The 22966-nt window shown below is 37.7% G+C and overlaps 2 protein-coding genes across 9 annotated transcripts in view; one reads left to right on the forward strand and one right to left on the reverse strand.

Annotated features, from left to right (window-relative positions):
- The window catches only part of CCDC146 (coiled-coil domain containing 146), a 131490-nt gene extending 121857 nt beyond the window's left edge, over positions 1-9633 (forward strand). For 4 of the 6 annotated variants that reach the window (XM_016145939.2, XM_016145941.2, XM_036230290.1 and 1 more), the window contains 4 exons: positions 138-266; positions 829-966; positions 7357-7605; positions 9099-9633. In XM_016145939.2, coding sequence (XP_016001425.1) covers positions 138-266; positions 829-966; positions 7357-7605; positions 9099-9302 — 720 coding nt within the window. In that variant the 3' untranslated portion in view covers positions 9303-9633. The remainder of the gene's footprint in view (positions 1-137; positions 267-828; positions 967-7356; positions 7606-9098) is intronic. The other 2 variants (XM_016145940.2, XM_036230289.1) reach the window with 2 other exon arrangements.
- A 5-nt stretch (positions 9634-9638) lies between these two features.
- LOC107511514 (gamma-secretase activating protein) overlaps positions 9639-22966 on the reverse strand; it is an 80674-nt gene continuing 67346 nt past the window's right edge. For all 3 annotated transcript variants that reach the window (XM_016145943.2, XM_016145942.2, XM_036230292.1), the window contains 8 exons: positions 22721-22816; positions 21373-21443; positions 20803-20897; positions 15421-15540; positions 14498-14559; positions 12838-12939; positions 12577-12676; positions 9639-12177 (listed from right to left, as the gene is read on the reverse strand). In XM_016145943.2, the coding sequence (XP_016001429.1) occupies positions 12086-12177; positions 12577-12676; positions 12838-12939; positions 14498-14559; positions 15421-15540; positions 20803-20897; positions 21373-21443; positions 22721-22816 (738 nt within the window). In that variant the 3' untranslated portion in view covers positions 9639-12085. The remainder of the gene's footprint in view (positions 12178-12576; positions 12677-12837; positions 12940-14497; positions 14560-15420; positions 15541-20802; positions 20898-21372; positions 21444-22720; positions 22817-22966) is intronic.

A 22966-nucleotide genomic window follows, 5' to 3' on the forward strand; every position in this document is an offset into this window, starting at 1 on the left:
CAGCTGATAGGATGTTAAGAATTTTCAGTCTTTACCTGTGTTGGTCATAGTGAAAGAAGCTAAAGACTATGGGCTATGTGATTTTAAGATTTACCGAACTAGAGAGTTAAAGTTCATGTTTCTTTCTTGTTTAATAGTTTTCACAGTGTACAGACAGAATAAAAGACCTGGAGAAACAGTTTGTAAATCCTGAGGGTAAGAACAGAACCCGCTTCCTTCCGGGGAAAGATATGACTGAAGAAGAAATGATCAAAAAATTAGATGCGGTAAATATTCTTTCTTAAAATAGCATCTATTAGCCCCTTGTTGATCAGCATCACAGATAACACAGATATGTTTCGTGTTATGCGGACAGATTTATCCTTCATTATTCTAGCCATTAATATAGTCTTTTCCTCGTAATCTAGTAACAAAACCTAAGCTTGACTTTAAACACTTGCCAAAAGAACTAAAAATTGAGTAGTTTCAAGATGACCACCTTTGTCTCATAGCCTAAAGGAGCAATTTTGACATTTTAAATGGATTCATTTGTCTTCCTGACTGGAGCATATTAAAGGGAGGTCAATGTGGAAGCTAGATGGAACTGGGAGAGCCATTCTCTACCATGAGGTGGAAGAGCTCCCAGAGTTCTCTGTAGGGATTGGACATGGAAAGTCTTTACTTAGTCCAGCTCTAATGACTTTCTAGAGGTATCTGTGCAACTATGAAAGCAATGTATCTTCATTGGGTTGGGAGGTAGGGAATAATAGTGCTCTAATAATTAGGAAAGAAGTTTTTGGCTTGCATGACATTTCCCCCCCTTCCTATTGAAACTGTTTTTGACTGTAGCTGGAACTACAGCTGGCCAAGAAGGAGGAGCAGTTACTGGAAAAGGATTTCATCTATGAACAGGTCTCCAGGCTCACGGATAGGCTCTACAGCAAAACTCAAGCCTACAAGCAGGACACACTGCTCTTAGCCAAGAAGGTCTGTCCAAGACCCTGCCTTCTCAATTCTTCCCTTACTCCTTCATTACTGTTCATTTTCCACAGACTACTTTATTTATTGAGAGAAACTCTGGAGAGATTTGGCTTTACGACTAGAGAAACATATAGATGTAAAATTAAAAATTTAAAGATGACTCTTACAAAATTGTCCAAAATAAGTTTCAATCTTGTTCCCTGAATGAACTCACTTTATGGTGTAAAAACCTAAGCTTTTCAATGACAGTATATAAATTTCACTTAATCGGGCACATACTCAAATATGAAAATTACTATCTTTATATTTTATATGCCAAGTTAAATCCTTTCTAGTTCCTTTTGGAGGTCTTCACTTATCCAGCAGTCTGCATGGGAACTCAACCAGAACCCAGAAATGGAAGGAGACCATTAAAGACAATCACAGTCATACAAACATGGGCCTATTACACCATTGAGTGGAGCTACTGCCAGGCCCCACTAGTGAGTAAAGGCCAGTACATGGAACTTCCTGATTTAATAAGCTTAAAATATTGTACCAGGACTGCTGATTCAAAGCTACAGGGTCAGACTGGGACTTCTAGAAACTACCTTGAAAGGAGCAGCCAGCAGGAGGGAGGTTGGTGATGATGACACAGCAGGACCTTGCACCATGGGGTGGACAGAGGATTACCTGGCCTCTGGAGCCTCTTGGAGCATCCTGCTGTGACGGCACAAGGATTTTAGTCAGTCAGCAACAGTTACTGAAACTACTGTGTGCTCCTCTCATTCTAGTCATGGTGGCAGTACCAGAGAGGAGGGGACACATTGTCCACATCATCTAGTGTGGGGAGGCAGGCAGGAAAATAGATCATGGTAACACCCACAGCCTGACTGTGGGGTTCAGGGTGCAGCAACTGTTCATCATTCTTCTTAGTTTCCCCAATGCCTAACATGTACTAAGCCTTATAAAAACATTTGTTGAGTAAGTAAACAGTCAGTCCTGTTCTAGAAACAGTTCTGGCACACTAAATAGAAAATTATTGTAAATCCCAAGCCTCCTTTGCCAGTTTTATTTGGCTTTTACACTTCTGCTCTGATGACTTATACTGGTAGACTGGTCAGTCCAGTGGCATTTGTGCAATTCACAACTTTACCTCATAAAATAAGAATATTAAGACTTCATTTAGGCTCATGAACTTTGCCTGAATTAGTATGGCCAATGTTTAAATGTTACCCGCCTTCCTTCCTTTTGCAAAATGAATTTCCCTGTCTTTGAAGAAAGTCAGTTTCTGCTGAGAGCTGGCTTGTCAAAGCTGATGGCAGAGCCTCTCTGGAAGTCAACAGTAATGCTAGAGAAAAGCAGGTAGTGGCTACTGCAACTGTCATGTGGTCAGGAAAGTTCCAGTATAGTTGTGTTCTGTCCTGGTGATTTACCTCCCCTTTCCTTTCTCCACTTTTTGTGTTCTCTACCTGGCCTTCATTTTTTAAATTTAAAATGATAATCTCATAGTAAGCAGTCCTAGAAGATAGGAAGATGTTCAGATCCCAGATCTGAGATTTGCTAATACTAGCAAACGACCTTGAGAAAAATACAGAAATGATCTTAAAACTGAGTTTCCTGACCTGTGAAATAGGTGTGATGTCAGCTAAAATCATAAGCATTACATACTCAAGCAGAAGTGGCCTAGCCCCTGTGTGTGCTCAACAAGAATGGGTGTCTTCTCAAGCCTCTCATCTTTCCCAAATAGCTTATGGTTCCTCTTCCAATTTTCCCAAATGAACAAAAAATGAAAAATCTCAGCAAAAACTTGGAGCAACCCAGATAATACCATCCGTTTTTTGATTTATAGAGGAAAAGGGAGATTGGCTGGTTATTCATACACACAACACTCAAGTGTGCAGTGACTGATTAATGAAATTAAGAGAGATAATGACTCACCATGCTTCCTAAAAATTCAGCAGTGTAGAAAAATTTTAAACATCTATATTCTTTATTCCTTATGGAGACAAAGTGTATACATAATAATCAGTCATTACATTTTCAGAGGGAAGTAAATCACTAGCTGCAACATTCCTCTAAGCAAATGTGCAGATAGACCAGTGTGTGCCCTATTAGGAAAAGGAGAATGTTTCGAGGTCAGACATAGTGTTTAGAAGCTCATATTCATGTCTCGATTAACCCTGATATAAAGGACTGAGAGATTAAAATAGACTAAAATTTTACCATTTCTTCATTCAACAAACATTCCATTTTAATTTTGCTTGATGTCTCCTATGCTCCCAATCTGGATACTTGGAATATGATGAATAAAGTAAATAGTCCTCATCTTCATGAAGAGTAAATTCTTATGGGATGACAGACTATAACCAAATACCCAAATACATATATACATAATAAAATGTCAAAAGTAGGATACAAATTTAAATTAAAACAATATAATATGACAGAGTGTTGACAGGTGGGAGGAGTCACTATTCACTGCCTCACTATGGCTACAGCCACACTAAAAGGCTATGCAATGGACCAGAAAGCTTAAAGGAACCACCAATTCCAATTTTACTTTTCTTTTAAAACCAATCATTCTACTTAGTCCTAACTTTTTATTTTTTGTTTCTTTCTTGAGCCCTCCTGACCCCCAGCGTGTAGATACAGGCAGGATGCCACATCTGAGTCTCCATCAACCTGGCTAATACTGGTTGTTCCTGACCCTGGTGATTCCCTGAGACCCCACCCAACCCAACTTACAGGCCCATCCAAGCCACTTCCACTGGCTTTTCCATACAAATGGCCTATGTTGGCTCATGCTGTGGCCTTTCCTAAATTCTCTCAAAGGTTCACAAAATCCAAACAAGAAGCATCCTGCATCAGTGTGCCCCATACCTCTTACTAAGCAGCCCTAAGTCCAGTCCTAGCGGCAGTGGGCCTCAGTTTGCAGCTTGGCCTCTTGAAGCACCTTAAGCCCAGCTCAAGTGGCAGAAATTTACAGATTGCTTGATAACTCTTTCCAGGTGGCTCTGGGAAGGATACAAGCTGAGGCTGAACTTGGCCTGCAGTGGGGCCCCTCCCAGGAGGTCCCAGGGTTGGCATACCCTATGGCCAACTTCCACCAAGCTAGAGCACCACCTAGGGCTACATCCAAGGACAATGCACCCAAAGAGTAGACTGAGGGCAGGCACCAGAGACCTGAAAAAGCAAATCCTCCTCCATAGGGTCAGCCTCTCACCAGCCACTCCTCACAACCAATCAGCCTAAGGGTCAATCCCACCACCGATGTGTCAACAGCAACCAAGGCTCAACTACAACAGCAGGGCACACACCACACACAGCCCATACAAGGGACATGCATAGAGCACCCAGCTCAGGTGACCAGGGAAGACTGTGCCACTGGGCCCCACAAAACACCTACTACATACAGCCACTCTCCTAAGACCAGAAGATATAGGAATCCTACCTAATACATAGAAACAAACACATGGAGGCAGCCAAAATGGAGAAACAAGAAACGTCCCAAATGAAAGAACAGAACAAAGCTCCAGAAAAAGAATTAAATGAAATGGAGGCAAGCAATCTACCAGATGCAGAATTCGAAACATTGGTCATAAGGATGTTCAATGAACTTATGGGAAGAGTAGGTGAATTCAGTGAGAACTTTAACAAAGAGATAGAAAACATAACAATGGAGATAGAAAACAAAGAATCAGTCAGAATTGAAAAAATGCAATAACTGAAATAAATACATTACAGTGAATCAACAGTAGATTAGACAAAGCAGAGGATCAAATCAGTGATTTAGAAGATAGCTGAAAACACCCAATCAGAACAGCAACAAGAAAAATGAATCCAAAAAAATTAGGATAGATTAAGGGACCTCTGAGACAATATCAAGTGTACCAACATTTGCATCATAGGAGTACCAGAGGTGACGAGAGAGCGCAAAGAATTGAAAACCTATTTGAAGAAATAATAATGGAAAACTTCCCTCACCTTGCAAAGGAAATAGGCATACAAGTCTACGAAGTGCAGAGTCCCAAACAAGATGAACCCAAAGAGACCCATATCAAGACACATCTTAATTAAAATGTCAAAAGTTAAAAAAAAAAAAGAGAACCTAGTTGCAAGCAAAAAGCAACTAGTTACCTACAAGGGAGCTCCCATAAAATAGAAACTGCAGGCCAAAGAGCTTGGCATGAAATATTTCAAGTGATGAAAAGCAAGGACCTACAACCAAGATTACTCTACCCAGCAAAGCTATCATTTAGAATTGAAGGACAGAAAAAAAACTTCCTAAATAAGAAAAAGCTAAAGGAGTTCAACACCAAACAATATTACAAGAAATTTTAGAGAGACTTCTTTAAGAAAAAAAGTTCACAAATATAAAATGGCAATAATTACATATCTATCACTAATTACTTTCAATGTAAATGGAGTAAATGTTCCAATCAAAAGACAGAGTGGCTGAATGAATAAGAAAACAAGACCCTTACATATGCTGCCTACAAGAGACTCACTGCAGACTGAAAGACATACCACACACAGACTGAGTGTAAAGGGATGGAAAAGATATTTCATGAAAACAGGAAAAAAAGCTGAGGTAACAATCCTTATACCAGACAAAATAGACTTTAAATGTTATAACAAGAGACAAAGAAGGACCCAGTAATCCCACCTCTGGGTATTCATCTGAGGAAACCCAAATCTCTACTTTTAAGGAATATGTGAATCCATATGTTCATTGCAGCATTATTTACAATAGCCAAGATACAGAGGTAATCTGAATGTCCATCAGTGGATGAATGTGTAAAGGAGACATAATACATTTATACAATGGAATATTACTTAGCCATAGAAAAAGAAATCTTGCCATCTGCAACGACCTAGAGGATATTATGCTGAGTAGAATAAGTCAGAGAAATACAAATGCCATATGATGTCACTTACATGTGGAATCTAAATAACAAAATAAACAGAAACTCATAGATACAGAGAACATTTTGATGGTTGCCAGTTGGGAGGGGTTTTATGGAGGGTTGGTGAACAAGGGGAAGGGATTGAGAAATATAAATTGGTAGTTACAAAATAGGTATGAGGATGTAAAGTATAGCATAAGGAATATAGCCAATAATGTTGTAGAAACTATGTACAGTATCAGATGGGTACCAGGTATATCAGGATGATCACTTCATAAGTTATATAAATGTCTAATCATCATGTTGTATACCTGAAACTAATATTATATGCAAACTATAATAGAAAAATAAATTTGATTTTAAAAAGACAGCAAAAAAAAAGATAGTTAAAAAAATACATATGAAATGTTTTGGAACCTCGAAGGCACCACACACTTAAAAGAGATTATTATTATAAAGCAGAAAACTCCTAAAACAAACTTTTGGCCTATCGCCTGGTTCCCAGGGTGTTTTAGATAGGCCATTGTTTGCACAGTAGTGTAACATTCTCAATTTGCAGCTGCATATCTTACCTTTTAGGTGGCACCTTGAGTCTAGCATGTACCTTTCAAGTTTCTTTACATAACTTAGATATGATAGATGCTTAATAAATGCTAGATATACAGATGGAATTTAGGTTTTTTATGCAACTGTCTTTCATGCTTTTGTTGCAATGTTTTTGAGTAATCTGGAGACTTCTTAATGAAGGTAAAAGCCTTTAAAATGTTCAAAAAGCCCTGTTTACATGCAAAAGTATTATTAAATTTATAGGCAATGCTATTACTAATACTATTCAAATTTATGCATAGTATTGGAAATAATAAATCTAAAAATATAAATAAATAGCTGATGTGAAATGGTAAATATATACACAGCCAGAACATTTTATTTCAAATTATTTGCCAGATTTTTCCCCGTTCAGTTCATGTTTGCTTATGATCTGATAATTATGCACCTCAGGAATTATGACCAATAATACAAACATGTTGATGTTTCCATTAAAAATCATTTCACATCCAGGACCTCTGCTTGTTACCTTATATAAATAAAGAGTAACTTTTAAATATTGTTTTCTAGTAGAATTTTTTCTGTTGGATAAGTGACAAATTAATGATATGGCAATATTAGGCCAGAATTTAGACATCAAAAACACCCTATCCTTCTATCACATCTTAAAAATAGAGACTTAACCATTTCCCTCAATGCTAACCACCTGGATATTTGCTAATTTGATGAACATTATCTTTTATTTCCCCCTTCTTATCCTTATTTACACAGCCAGGTTGGGCTCAATCTCTGGGATCTCTTCAAATTCTTATTTTCTATAATTTCCCACTTAACCTTTCCTTCCTTCAGGGAAAAATGCACCCCCCCCCCACCACTACCATTATAGACAGCCAGCAGTTTGCCATTTCTTCAACTCTTCATGGAATGTATACATAGGCTAAATCTTGGGCTCTAATTCTAGATGAATGGCTACCAGAAAAAGATCAAAGACGCCACTGAAAAAATGATGGCTCTTGTTGCCGAGCTGTCCATGAAACAAGCTCTGGCCATTGAACTCCAAAAGGAAGTCAAGGAGAAAGAGGACTTCATCTTCTCTTGCAATTCCAGGATAGAAAAGGGTCTACCACTCAATAAAGAGATTGAGAGAGAATGGTTGAAGGTACTTCGAGATGAAGAAATGTATGCAGTGGCCATCGCCGAAAAGTCTCGGGTAAGTTTTGGCTTCTATGTTGCATTTGTAAAGTAGCCAGGAAAAGCTGTTTTCAGGGGTTTCAATCCTTCCAAAATATATGAAAAATTTCCCGCTCTACCATATACAGTCCCAACAGTCATAAGAAGTTTTGATTTTTTAAAGAAAAGTCAAAAGTGCAATAGTGAAACATACCATAATATTCTCCGGAGAACACTTGGCAAGCACAAAGGTCCACCCCACAGTCTTACATCCTGGGCTGGTGTGGTTGAACACCATGGACTCTTACTGGCATGGCAATGACCAGGCTGGCATTGGTTTTAGCCATATGTCCCCAATCCCTGTTCTCCCATCCTTCCTCAGACCACTCCTTACTTAACATGGCATGTTGCAAGGCCTCCGGTATATCACAGTTGTCACAGCCTTTTGCAGACTCTGCACTTGGTGCACAATACAGACCTCATTGCCGCCCCCTTTTCCTCCTGCCATTGGCCTAAGTCTGTGTCTATTGCTGATTCCACCTGCAAGTTGGGTGCCCAGTTCTTCTGCCTACTCCCATGATCTTTCAATATTTCTTAGAATAGAATTAGGCTTCTCTTTCTAAGGAAACTGCATCTTGGGGACCTACAACTCACTCTCAGACCATCAAGTAGACATCCTCAAAAAGATAACCATTTACTCCCTAACTCAAGAAAAAAGGTACATTCCCCACACATAGTAGCAATATCTGAAAACAAGGTCTGATTTTGAATTCCCACTTAGCCTGGGACTATATTTTTTAAGGCATTCACATCTTACCTATGGTGTCTTGGCTATCATTTACCTGTCTCCATTATTTAGAATTTTTTTTTAATGCTATCAGAGATTCATCTATTTTTTCAGAAGCACAGGCAAAAGGATCTTGAAGACCTTGAGGCTCAAAGCAATCTGCTGACTACTTCTCTGGTTCTTCTTTACTTATTATCTCTTCCTTAGTAACATTTGCTCACCAATGACTTACCAAAAGAAATAGATGGCCCTATACCTTTGTCAAAAACAAAAACATGGAAATAATTAGTGCTTTATGAAAAATATTGAGGTTAGAATATAGTGAATTTAGAACCCACCAGCCATTTGATGATATAAACCCTAAACCCCAGAAACAGAGTAATGCTTTAGCAACATAGGTCATTGCAATGAGATGCAACATGTGAGTGGGAGTGTGTGTGTGTGTGCATGAGAGGGGGGGGGAAATGGAGGGAGGGAGAGAGGAAGGGAAGGAAGGAGGGAAGGAAAAAGGAAGAGAAAGAGGGAGAGAAAGAGAGAGAGGAGGGAGGGATGGGGAGGGGGGAGTGAGTGTGTGTGTGTGTGTGTGTGTTTGGTGACTTCACCCTCATGCCCTCCTGTCTTTTGGGGAAATATCAGCCAACACAGTCTAAGACTGCTCAGACCCATCTGCGTCTGGTGGGCCCTGGGGATAAAGTGATTTCAGCAGAGTTTTCGAAAAACTGAAAAGGAAAAACCATTTTTTGCAGGAATTTTTGGAAGCAGATAATCACCAACTGCCCAATGGTGTTTACACAACTGCAGAGCCACGTCCAAATGCCTACATCCCAGAAGCAGAGGCCACTCTTCCTTTGCCGAAACCATATGGCGCTTTGGCTCCTTTTAAACCCAGTGAACCTGGGGCCAATATAAGGCACATAAGGAAACCTGTTATAAAGCCAATTGAAATCTGAAGATGTGCACCAACCCAAGCTTCTCAAGGAGACACTTCAACCAGGCTTCCTCACATCCACAGCAGGAAAATATCAGCAGAATAGCTCTGAATTACAAATACAGCATCTACGATTAATCACCAACAGAGGACAACATGGCTTCCTTTTGTACTAAGTACCATATTTTATATGATGTAAAGTAGGACACAGAATTGTCTTAAAATTATGTCAAAACATTGATTTGTATTGCTCATGTCCTTCTTTTTCACTCTATGTATTGACTACCTTTTGGAAATATATAGTATGCCAGGTACCATAAAAATACAATAAAAAAATATTTTCAATGAAGTACAGAAATCAGCATTGTGGTCTTTTTTATTGAAGGAAAAAAAAAAACAAGCAAATGCTATTCAATATACTGACTTTAAAGCTGGTATGACTGAAAGGGAAAACATTCCAGGTATCACAGGGTCTTACTTTGTTAAATAAATAGTTGCATTTTAAGTTAATGTTGGTAACTCTGAATCAAGTAAAAACAAAAAAAGTAGGGAAGACTGTCATTTTAAAAATAATGTTGTAGTGATTCTTTTTATAAGAATCCTTTTGCTGTAAAAATAATTATGTCCTAATATATCTTTCTTATAAATCTAAATTTTTCACAATGTTCTATGCAAATAAACTCAATTGTTTTAAGTTCTGATACCAGATTTTTCAAAATTTCAATGAACATATTTATAAATTGGCATATGAGAGAGTTGAAATTGATGCCAGTTCTACTTATTACTCTAATTTCATTGCATTTCACCCAAGTATATTCCTAATTCTGTTTTTATATTTCCACATGCATACACAAGTAGAGTTGAAACCTGTGACTTTACTTTGATTAATATACTCCAACTATATTGCATACCGATATCAGTTGTCAATTTTATTTCACACTTCTGGGAGTGAGAAATACCACATTCCTTTATTTTGCTAAATCAAAAAAAAAATTTGTTTCAAGCCCCCCATCCTGCCAGATTGGAGAGAAATTTAATTTCATCTCAATCTATCAGTCTGGAACCTAACCTGATTACTTGGTGAAGTTACTGAAAAGTAATTCTTGAGGAATGCCCGTGCTATGTAATGCTATATAAGCCATGTAGTTAATACAAAGAAATGCTGCATAAACACAGTTCCTATGTTGTAGGAATTAGTCATCACATTAAGGATTCAAAAAAGATGCCAATAGGAAGCTTAACAACATAAAAATGGAAATATAATTTTTAAAACCTCACAAAGGGATGAATACTTAATTATTATGACTGTGTGCTACTGGTTCAGAGGGGGAAGATGCTACTGTGTGCTGGGATGGCCAGGGATCACAGTCAGATAAAACTTTTTCCCTGGCCCTTAAGAATAAATAAGATTTTAACAGGTGGAGAGGGGATTGATTCTAGGTGAGGAAAATAGCCTGAGCAAGGTTTGCAAGTTAAAAGACAAAAGTTGTGTTCAAGATCCAGTGAACTGGGCTGGCTGGAACAGAATGTTCATGTTGGGGAACTGTCTGAGGCCAGGATTAGGGAGACCTTGAATGTGAACTTGGATTTTACCCTGTAATGAAAAGCAAGTTAATGAAGAATTATGAGCAGAGGAGTAACAGGATCAAACTAGCGTTTATCTCAAATATGTCAGATAAATTACTTTAGAAAGCTAATCAACCGGGTGTGAAAAGAAAAGGGTAAGGCATGAAAGATAATGATCTTATCAAGAATAAAAATCAACACTGCCTTGCTGATACAGCGCTAAGACTTTGAGCCTCGGTGACCATGAAGAATTTGACCAAAAATGGGAATTCTGTAGGAGAGGACAATTTTGAGAACAATGATTTTAGAAAAGAAGTTGAATTAATATATCAGCTAGTGATATGTATAGTGATTAAAGTTTCACAAGGTCACTGAGGGCAAGTGTGAAAAGAGAAAAAAAGCAGTAACTGTATTTGTGGATCAGAACAAAGTCGCTGTAGAAGAGACAGAAAAAAGTGGGAGTTCTAGTTAGATGTTTTAGGGTCCTCTGGGGAAACATGTTCATGGACTCATGTTTCTGGCTGGAAAAAAAAAAAGTCTCTGTTCGAAAAACAAAAGAGTCAGGCCAAAACTTTCAGTGTTTTGGGTTTGTTTGTTTGTTTTTTAAGATATTTCTAAATTGAACTTTTATAAATATAAAAAGCTTAAAATATTAAATATAGTTCCATCTGAACCATCACAAAAACAAATCCTACTCTAAATACTGTAAATACAAACTGCTTTGTGTTATAAATTATTCTATGCTGGAAATAACAGATATGACTTAGTCCAAATTCAGTTTTTTTAAAAAGTATCCTCTTTCCAAATATGGTTTTTATGCAACATTTAAGTTTTCCACTTGTCATATGTTATTTTTGATGACACAGCCAGTTTCTGTTTTTCTACGCGTTGTACTCTACATTTATAAAACCTATTTTATTTGAGTGCAACAGAAACCAGCTTTTGGCCTATGAAGCCACTAGGAAGATAAGCCCCTAGGAAAAACATCATTTATGCCATTGCCTGCCACCTTGGACAGTTTGTCATTTTTCCACACTGGATTTGTCATCAGCTGTTCAAAACTGGAATGAGGTATAGCAGTTTAGTTCCATCTGAACAAATACCACACTGAAATTCAGATGGCTCAAAATGTACTCTGATTTTGGCCACCAATTTCAAATATCGCCAAAGAATTCTCACTAGAAGTAGAGCTATAAACAAGATTAAAACTTGGAAGCTGATATAATTGTATTTTCTTTTTCATAAGCCTAAAAGCATTGTGGTGTGTTTCAGAGCTGCTTCCTCCACAAATTTCGCATCCACATTGTCATGTCCTTCAAAAGTATACAGAGCTGGATAAAAAAAAGAGAAAGAAAAGAGTTATTGCAAAGCCTTGGAATATTTATAATGTTGTGCCCACAGCTCATTGAAATAATTATTTTATATTTTAACAAAACATATTATTCTGAGAATGTGTTGTTAAAATATATTACATCTCAGCACCAAGAAAGGTCATTCACATCAACCAAATAGGTTTTTAACCACTTAGACCCTTTTAAAACCTCAGAGGTGATTCTTTGGTAATTTAACTTACTCTAGGTAAACTACATATTTCTAGTAGAAACCAATTGCAATAAGAACCTACTTATAAGGGGTATTTCAGAAAGAAATGGGTACACAGAAGTGAATAGGGACTGATTAATGTGTCAAGAGTAAAGCAGAAAAACTCAGAGAACAGAGGAATGCATTACCTTGATTGGAGGATTCTATATTTGTCAATGTTGCAATGAAGTAGTTCAAAGGCAGAAATTCTATACCGAATGATGACTTGTCAATCATAGAACTCTGAGGCTAAAAAGGAAACCACTTTCATATTAGTTGACTCCAAAATAAGTACAAACTTTTTTAAAAAGTGGCAAGAACTATAATTGCTCTCCGTATACATATGCTGGAATAAGCAAATAGTATCCAAAAAAAACATTTAATGGGGCTGTGCTTTCATACCAACTCACCTGTTTCTTATAGTTCTGAAGCAGTTGCTTCACGTGGTTTCGGGAAATAATGTTAGAACTCATCGGATGATCCCAAAGTCGACAGATCTTCTGACCAATAACCTATACAGCAAATTGAAAATAGGCCAAGAAGAATTTTTAGGGCACTGAATATACTCCATATGATCCTATACTAATGGCTACATCTCATACATTTATCTAAAGTCATAGAATGAACAACACCAAGAATGAACCCTAATGTTAGCTATGGACTTTAGATGATTGTGATGCATCAATGTAGGTTCACTAATTGCAACAAATGGACCATTCTGGCAGGTGATGTTGATGATGGGGGAGGCTATGCATGTGTAGGGGCAAGTGGTATATGGGAAGTCTCTGTACCTTCCACCCAATTTTGCTGTTAACCCTAAACTACTCTAAAAAATAAAGTCAATAATAAAAAAAGGATGGAAAAAATATATATTTTATAATATAGTGCATGCTGCACTAAGTAAATATACCTTATATCAATTCACAATTTAAAAAATATTATTCCAAAGTAGCTAGTCTAAAAGGCCCTCCACAGTTAATGATCTTTGGAGAAAGGCCATTACCTAGAAGGTATGCTTCTGAATTTTGAATACATACTCAGTTAAATGCAACCCTGAGGAACAAAGTTTGTATAATGATGTTGCCAAATTCTTTTTCGGAAATGGAGTTCATCTGCTACTCTTAATAACTGGGGGTTTGAATGCCAACACTAAGTGATGTTTTGATAGGAAACTAAAAGTTATAGGCATGTTCTCTGCTAATGTTAATTTCCTAAGAAAATTTTAATTCCCTAAGAATATGAGGCAAAAAAAAAAAAATCTAATTTAGGGAACAAACTAAATGTTTGGAGACAATCCCTAAAGAGATCTAGTCATGGAAAATATGCTTTTTTTTATTCTTGCTTTTGCTTTAGTGAGCATGCAAGGGGGCGAGGTGGAAGGATGCTACAAGGCAAGCCCATTAGGTTCAGAAAGGCAATGGATATCCCTCTGCAGTAGGATCTTGCCAGAGATACAAGTGCGCAAGGTATGTAAACCGTGCACAGAGCTGGCCACACTCTCAGGGTCAGGAAGTTTGAGGAGTCAGAGGCTCTGAAGACCTTGCTGTGGAATTTCATGTTTTCATAGTATTTTTGACTCTGAGAGCTAGTATCTCCCACAGAAACAAGGAGTGCCTGTATAACCCTTTCTCTCATGTTTCTCATTCTTCCTTCGGCCTGAGAATGTTTTCTGCCCTGGCAGAAATGACAGTGGGAGGAAATACAATTCCAGAACCTTCTGACCTCACCTGTATTTAACTTTCTTATCAGTTTAAATGCGAAAAGCACATGTTTCCCCTCTCCCTCCCCTCAGACTCACAGATGTATTAGTACAGTTTCCTAAGAAGAGACACTGTCTGATTTAGGTGGGCTATGCCAAGCCAGTACAAAGCCAGAGGAGCAAGCACTTTGGAGGCCAGCGAGAAGCCACAGACAGAGGGTGGGGATGGATGAGATTTCTTGGAAAGGGCTGAAAAGTGAAACAATTCAATTGACTTTAGCCCAAATCAAGTAAATGCTCTTTTGGCAAGAAGAAATTGAGGGAGGTTCAGCCAAAGCTTAGGGAGAAAATAAAATATAATTCAGGATTACCGGAGGAAGCCGCACAATGATGCTGAATTTTAGTTTTTCATTCTTCCCTGTATTGTCCAGATCTATGAGAAAGTTAGATTGGCAAACAAAACAGAAATCTCTATTTTAGTAACTTAACAAGGTAAAAATACTTTGGTGCTTCACCCTAACACATATCTCAATTTCACATTCTCAAGCTAAATCTAACAACTGTGGAAATTTTAGTTTGTATCTCTCTGAATAAAAGGAATCTTTAAACGAAGCTGTTGATATATATGGAACAAGCTGCCAGTTGCAAAAAAATTTTACTAACTTAAAACAGAAGCACCTTAAAGAACTGGAAATATTTTAACGTATATTGACAAAACTCTTCTATAAAATACCACAACTGACCACTTAGGTGAGAGTGATTAATAAACTACAGACCTTATTTAAAGTTCAAATTCACTTAAGCACTGCATTTGTAATTTTTCTTGCATTTCAAGTCTAACTTTGCAATAATAGCATTAAACAGCTGAAAGTAAGCCATTTTATGACATTTTCTTGAGCAACAAGCCTTCAGAGTCTCCTATCTTTAAGTGCCCTCATGTAAAGAAAAGAAATCTAATAGTCGTGTATGGATTGAAAAGCCATTTGGGGTCCCTTGAAGGGAAAAGTCACTTTCAATTACCACAAAAGATGGTTACAAGAAATGAACTGTCCTCAGAAGGACCAACTGTATAATCTGTGGTACCCAATGCAAAAAAAAAAAAAAAAAAAAAAAAAAAATTAAGAGTCTATTGTTCAAATATTAAGTTTCAAAATTTAATGCAAAGTATTAAACTAACTATGGGGCCCTTCTGAGTGTGGCAGCATCCTGTGTGACCCAGTTCACACCCCCTCAAAGCCAGCCCTGATGGTGCTCAGAGTAGAACTTGCACTCTGGCAAACTAAGAGCCTCTTACCTTTCATGAGCCTCATGACAGCTGTTTCTGTGAGAAGTAACACTCCATTATCAATGTAATGCAGCAGGTTATGCAAAGGAAGACAGTGGACACCAAGGATCGTGTGCAGAGTGTGAAAACCTAGGATGAGAAATCCAGGAGAGCAATTAGAGTCAGCCAGCATTTCTAGACTTCCAGACAGACTGAAATTGATGATGTTAATAAAGCACTTAGCTAAGTGCCTAGAGTCAAATAAATGCTGCTCAAAGACAAGTCCAAGTTTCCTCCTTTGTATTATCAAGACTAAGCATTGTGCTAGGTATAGAATAAATTCTCAACAAGTATGTGTTCTCTTTACTTTATGTCCCTTCCTAGGCAAAAAAAAAAAAAAAAAAAAAAGAAAAAGAGTGCAAGGCCTGCTCTATGAAAAATAGTTCTACAGTTTAACAGGTTTGCAATTCTATGGTAAGATGACAAAAGAGAATGATGTACAGACTTTCAAACTCCATATGCCCAGGATGAGAGGGATAGAGACCATTTTACTATAGAGGAAAACATCTGAACCAGAAGGGGACAGCTTATATGCCTGTTCTCTGGGAATGCCCTATGTAAAGGCTTTTGGGGTATACTTGGACTAAATTACATAAAAGAAGCATTAAAATGATACTGTCAGATAGTAAATCCATAAGAATTCAATAGAGAGGAAGACACTCTTGTGAACCTCAGTCTTATGGGGAGGAATCCTCAAATACTCAGAAACCTAGTGCTCTAAGTGCACTATTACTAATAAATGATAAAAACAACATTCATGAAAAAAGATATCAGATCAGAAGAGAATCGAAAAAGCCTTCTTGGAAAAGATGGCATGTGAGGAGATCTGCGAAGGGTAAATTCAATTCCTGGGGGTGGAAATGAGACAGGAAAATATACAGAGGAGAGACATTAGAAAAAGCTAGGTTCACATGAACAGGCCAAGACTGGAAATCTGTCATGCTGCTTACTAGCTGCAGGTATAATTAAGCTTTTGTGAGCCTCATTTCGTCAACCCTCAGACGGAGCTGCCAGTACTTTTCCTGAAGGGCTACTCTGAGGACCTGAACTGGTCTATGATGAGCATGGCACAGGGTATAGCATCAGTGACTAACATCAAATGTGTACTGAGGCCTTCAATCTACACATTGGCTCGCTTGATCCTCATACAACTCTATGATGTGGGAACCACCTGATTCTCAGTTTATAAAGGGGGGAACAGTCACAGGAGCTACAGAACTCACCCAGGATCATATAAACAGTAAGTGGAAAAACTGAAATATGGACATGGGCTGTAGCCTAGGCTTCTAACCATAATATGATCTGTCCCGATGACTGGTAGCTGTGTTAAATGGAACAATAATAACAGAGGCCCAAAGGCGAGAAAGTATGGGTTATATTCAGAAAATATTAAGTGGTCTGGCTGAGTTAAAAATCAAGTATGCGAGAGGAATAATAGGAAGTAAGGTTGAAAAAGTTAATTTAACAAATCTCTTCCATTTACCAGGCAAGGGACTGAGAGAACAACAATGAACAAAACAGGTACAACTGCTACTCCTATCTACCTTCCAGTCTGATGGAGAGAGAGATGATCAAATAATCACAAACATGAATATATATTTATTAATGTGACTGGTTATTTGAAAGAAAAATGCAGGGTCTCCAAATACTTGTGACAGAGATTGAATGCTGAATGACAGAAAGAATTTATTATTTAGTAGACTTGGTGGGGGCACTGAAAAGTTTTTAAGAGAATTTGAGCTTTACTTTTGGAATATTAAAACAGCAATAGGCAAAGAATGGACTAACATAACGGTTTGCTACAGGAGGTACAAAGACCTGTTGGGAGGCTATGGCACAAACCTATGCAAGAGATAATGAGGCATTGATGCTGAAAGAGGAGGGAAGGGGCGGGAGAGGCATGGCAACGGTACAGGCTTGGAAACTACTGAGTGGGGGAAGGAATGACAAAGAATCATAGCCTAGTCTTATGTGACAAGGAAATCATATCCAAAGAGTATGAACTTGAATTCAGACAAATCATGGGGTTTTCTCTCTCTGAGCACATGAATCATGAGCGTGAGGGACCTGAGTCCCAAGTCCTGGCAACATCGAGGGTCAAATAAGGTACAGACTGCCTACTAGCAGATGTTAATGGGCTGACAATGGGTGAGTCCACTAGCTTCCCTGAATCCAAAAAACATAGTGATTTTACTAATTAACAACATGAGATTTTCCAAATAGATTTGGACATTCTTCCTAAGATTCCAAAAAGTTACAAAATTATTTCTGAATAAAAGGTGTCCTATAGACTCTGCAGCCCTGTATCCACGTCCTAAAGATCCCTGGTACTCTTCATCCTCTATCCCTAGGGCACAGTCCCAAATTCAACACAGTTCTTGGCCTTCTCTCTGCATGTCAGCGCTAAGCAACAGAGAAAATTGGCTAAAAGTAGGCATCAGTACAGAAGGAGAGAGCTTTTCCAGCCAACTCATGTCCTCATCCTCTAGGGGTCTTGACCTCCTCTAGCCAGTGAGGGGAACATAGGCCCCTTTAAACTGCAAATGCTCCAGCTCTAAACCATGACTTCCTTTTTGCGGTCCTCTTCCTTTCTTTTCTTTAACCAATTTTGATTATAAGTTGCTGACACTGAGAACTCAGACAGTTTTCGCTAGTCAAGTAGGCCTGGAAAGCATGTCCATTTACACATGTACTTGAAAAAATACCCTGTATTTACACACACATGCATGCACACATATGATCCAATGTTGATTCACTTCCATTTCCATGTCGCATGAGGAAAACAAATATTATAGAGAAAAGGATCAAAACTGCTCTTCCCTACTTGACCCATGGACACGAGCCATTAAGTCTACTCAAAGTAATTCTCAATCACTATGGATAATATTTTTCTGTATTTTCCCTCTTTATCCATCCCTGTGAAAGAATGTGATGTTCTGCAGAAAGTGAATTTTTATGATCTCTCGAGAAAAATATTGTCCCCAGTAAGTCAGTTTCATTTATTGACAAAAGGAGCTTGAATAACCATGGTGAACAATTTGAAAGTGTCAGCCCATTCATCTACTAATTATTTTGCACTAATCACAAATAATTAAGACTTTAAGCCAGAAATCCATATATAGTTTTCATGAAGTCCCTTCACGCTTTCTAGAGGGCACCTCACAATTCATATTTGATTGGGATCATTTTAAACCATCCATTCTCCTCAAGAGTGGTCATTTTCAGATTCCTACAAAGTTAAACTCCTTTTGTAATTCCACTAAGAACAAACCTTATAAGATGTGTGGATAGAGAATGCATGAAGGATTCTCAACTGTATCAGCTATATCGCAAATGCAGAGATGTTGAAGCATGCTATGGGGATTTTCTGGGCCTATAAATAGCCAAAGGTTCAGCATAAACTAATTCAACTGGAATATAAAATTCAAGAGGCAGCACAGAATAGTTAAAAGCACAGATTTCGGGGCCCAATGGCCAAGGTTTTAATACTGGCTCTCTTGCTTACTAGCTACGTGACTTTAGGAGAGTGATTTTTAACTTTTCTGTGTCTCAATCTCACCATCTTTAAGTGGAAATAATATTAAGTGAAATCATAAGAAAGTGCTAGTTTTGTTGGTCAAAAATTTAATGTGGTTCAATTTAAGCTCCCACCATTTAGGATTGTTATAAAAATTAAGTGTGTTTATTTATGTAAAGTAATTATAACAGTCCCTGGCACAAAATAGGTACAATATGTTGGCTTAAGATAAACAAATAAAAGAATGAATTAATGACAGATGAATGGTTAGATATTTATGAATAAATTAAATAAAACTAGCTGATATATTACCAATAAATTAACAAACAGTGTTGGCAAGGATGTGGAGAAAAGGGAACCCTCATTCACTGTCGGTGGAACTGTAAATTGGTGCAGCACTATGGAAAACAGTATGGAGATTCTTCAAGAAATTAAAAATAGAACACCATATGACTTAGCAATTCTACTCCTCAGTGGTTATCTGAAAAAATCCAAAACATTAATTTAAAAAGATACATGCACTCCTGTGTTCACTGCAACATTATTTACAATAGCCGAGATATGGAAGCAACCTAAGTGTCTATCAATAGACATATGGATAAAGAAGTGGTACATATATACAATGGAATATTAGCCATAAAAAAGAATGAAATTGTGCCATTTACGACAACAGGATATTATGCTAAATGAATAAGTCAGAGAAAGATAAATACCATATGATTTCGCTTACCTGTGGAATCTAAAAAACAGAATAAATAAATAAACAAAACAGAAACAAACTCATAGCTACAGAGAACAAACTGATGGTTGACAGATGGGAGGGAGGTTGGGGGGAATGGGTGAAAAAGGTGAAAGGGATTAAGAAGTATAAATTGCCAGTTATAAAAGAAAAGTCATGAAGATGTAAAGTGCAGTCTAGGAAATATATCAATAATATTGTAGTAACTATGTTATGGTGCCAGATGGGGACTAGACATATCAGGGAGATCACATTGTCAGGTATACAAATGTCTGATCACTATGTTGTATACCTGAAACTAATATAATATTGCATGTCAACTATAATTGAAAAAAAAGAATTATCTAAAAGTATATTAAAAATTGGTATATCAATATATATCAATATTATGTTGTGATAGTTATCATAAAGCTTACATCAGGACTTTTATGTAATGAACATAAGGCAGGTAGTTTATAGCAAATTGGAGCTTATTTGTTTCTTATAATGATTACCAATTTATATGCACATCTTCCCACCTAGATTTTCTTTAATTTTTGTAACTGCTCTAATTTCTAGCACAGTATCTGGCATGTAATAATTGCTCAACAAATATTCGTTGATTAAATGACCAATTAAATGAATGACTGTGTACATATGTGTCAAGGGTGTTTTGAGGCCCAATTTAGTCCTATTTCAAAATCTTAAGGGAAATTGTTAGCTTCTAAGCATGTAAGCATCAGCTCAGTTTTGTAACTCAGCCAGACCCACTTTCTTCCATGTGTTAACTTTCTTAATCAGATAAACAAGGCCTACAGACATCAGAGAAAGATCTCTTTGAATTAGCTCTGCTGGTTCAAAGTATCTTAGAAAGTTGCATGGGAGACAGTTTAGGCTCTCTAAAGTTAGTAACAAACTATAGTATAGTTTAATAATCAGGGGAGATCTGGTCATCAGAGACCAACCTCAGGCCCACCTCTCACAGTGACACAAAACACGCAATTTCTCAGACACAGGAGGTCTCATCTTTAAACTCATAATGTCCCAAAGTTCAGGGACTATGTGAGGAAGAAAGGACAAATTTATTACAATGAAGGATGAAAGGGCCAAGACTTACCAGGAGGCAGAGGTAAAAACAAACTGTTAGTAGCTTCCAAAATCCTGGTCATGATGTGGAAGACTGCAAATTCAGCAGCACTAGCCTGCCTATTGCTGGAGAAATACCAAAGCAGTGTGTCAGCCAGGGAGCTCATCTCCAAACACCCTTATTTAAGCAGTGGTTCTGAGTACCACACGAACATGGAATTCATGCTAGTCATGAAAGGCTAAGCACTACAGAAAGCCTCAAAAATATGACGGTGACCATCAGCCTGATGCCTAGAACCTAAGCAGACAGCAGGTACATAAGTGATAAATTATATTAAATTATATTAACTTAAATTCCCCTCCATGGCAGTGTGTGTCCTTCCCTTCTCATCAACCATATGCCAGGGAAAGAGGATGGGTGAAGTAATGGAGGCTTAATTTTCAATGCTGAGTACACAACTAAGAAAGAAAGTGTCAGGGCTGGTGCAAATTGCTTTCAACTGGTAAGTTTCAAAAAAAAAAGGCTTTGCTAAAGCAGAGAGCAATAGGAGTCATTTGGGCTATTTTCACACCATGGTAAGAGTGAGAAATACTTGCGTACAGGTGGAGAACCCAGGGATGAAGATTATGTTTCCTCCAACTGGTTTCCAGTATTTGGCAAATGAGATCCAACTGGAGGGAAAAGGTAGTCTGTTAACCTCTGCTCATCCCTTTTCCCTCAGGGGCTCGAAGCTGTCCTTCCCCAGTTCTAACAGTCACGGTCAGGACAGCTGGCATTCAGGCTGTGCCCAGATACAAAACCAGCCTTCCTGAGGTCAATTCTGAGGCACTGGAATCCAAAATGGAAAGACTGAAAATGCCCACCAGAGTCTAACAGAGTGCCCTCTGTCTGTGTGGGCAGTGCCCCGGCTACGCTTCCCCAGGCCCTTGTCCATCAGTGAAGGTCAAATGTAATTGGGTTTTCTTTAGGCCTGTTATGTGAGCTCCTTCAGTATAGTTCTATTGTGAAGGAGAATTATGTAAGAAAGCTTCAATGCCCTGATTATAAATATCAGTATATGAAAACACCAACCTCTCCTAACATATTTAAAACTATCAAACTCAAACCTCACTGTAAAAATTCAAAGATATTATTTTAAAAACAGACACTAGTAACTACATAAATGAGGAACGTTTAAAATTAGACATGAAATTAAATGAGGGTCATAGCTAACAATTTAACTAATCTTTCAAAGTTCAATGCAAAAACATATGTTTGCTTAGTGGTTCATTTACAGATTAGTCTTGACTCAAACTTGGAGAAAAGGAGTGCTCTTTCTGTGCATTTAAATACTCTTAGAAATTTGTCCAGCATATTATTTCTATGTTCTAAGCAAGGTCAGGTCTCAATTGCATATGATTTTTGAAAGACTCAGGATAGCCTCAATATCACTTCTATTTATACATGAACCAGTGTTCTTAATTTGGATCACACAATTTCAAAAAGTGGCTACCTGGTAGAATAGCTGCCAATCTCATCAGCAGATTCAAATGTGGTAGTGTTTATACAACTGAGCTGGAATTTGGCCTAATTGGGGTGTTGGAGCTAATTAAGATTTGAAGTTCAAGTTCTCTCATGTCTGCATAAACCTCCATGTACAGAAATTGTTACCTATTGTTTAAAAAGGAACTAAAAGATGCCAAGATGCAAACATTTGGCAACTATGCTATTCCCATCACTGTTTCGTGCTTTCATGAGCATATAATCACTATTTGAAGTGAGTACAATAAGCCACTTTTAAAATCAAGTTCTCTCTGGGTTTTTGTCACCTTTTCCTCAATCTATAGCACCAAATATACTGGTTTGAGAATGAGAGACCTCCAAAAACCAAAATTGAAGAGCATACTGAGCCACATACTGAGAACTATATGCCAGAGGCCGGGGGTAAAAAAACGAAAACAAAACTAACCAGCTTTGAAATGTAATCCAGAACCAACTGTTCAATTTTCTTCTTTTCTACACCTTGTAGGTGTCTCAAAAGGTGGTCTTTTAGTTCTGATACCATCTGAAAACAGGATATAGATTAGATAAATCACAACCTATCCACTCACACTTCAATTGGTTTCAATTAGATCCATTTATTAACATTCCTTATCAATATGAAAAGTATTGGGCCTGAAGATCCCATCAGCAGAAATACATAACCCTCAATATT

The sequence above is a fragment of the Rousettus aegyptiacus genome, unplaced genomic scaffold (genome assembly GCF_014176215.1).
Source record: "Rousettus aegyptiacus isolate mRouAeg1 unplaced genomic scaffold, mRouAeg1.p scaffold_m13_p_13, whole genome shotgun sequence".
NCBI lineage: Eukaryota > Metazoa > Chordata > Mammalia > Chiroptera > Pteropodidae > Rousettus > Rousettus aegyptiacus.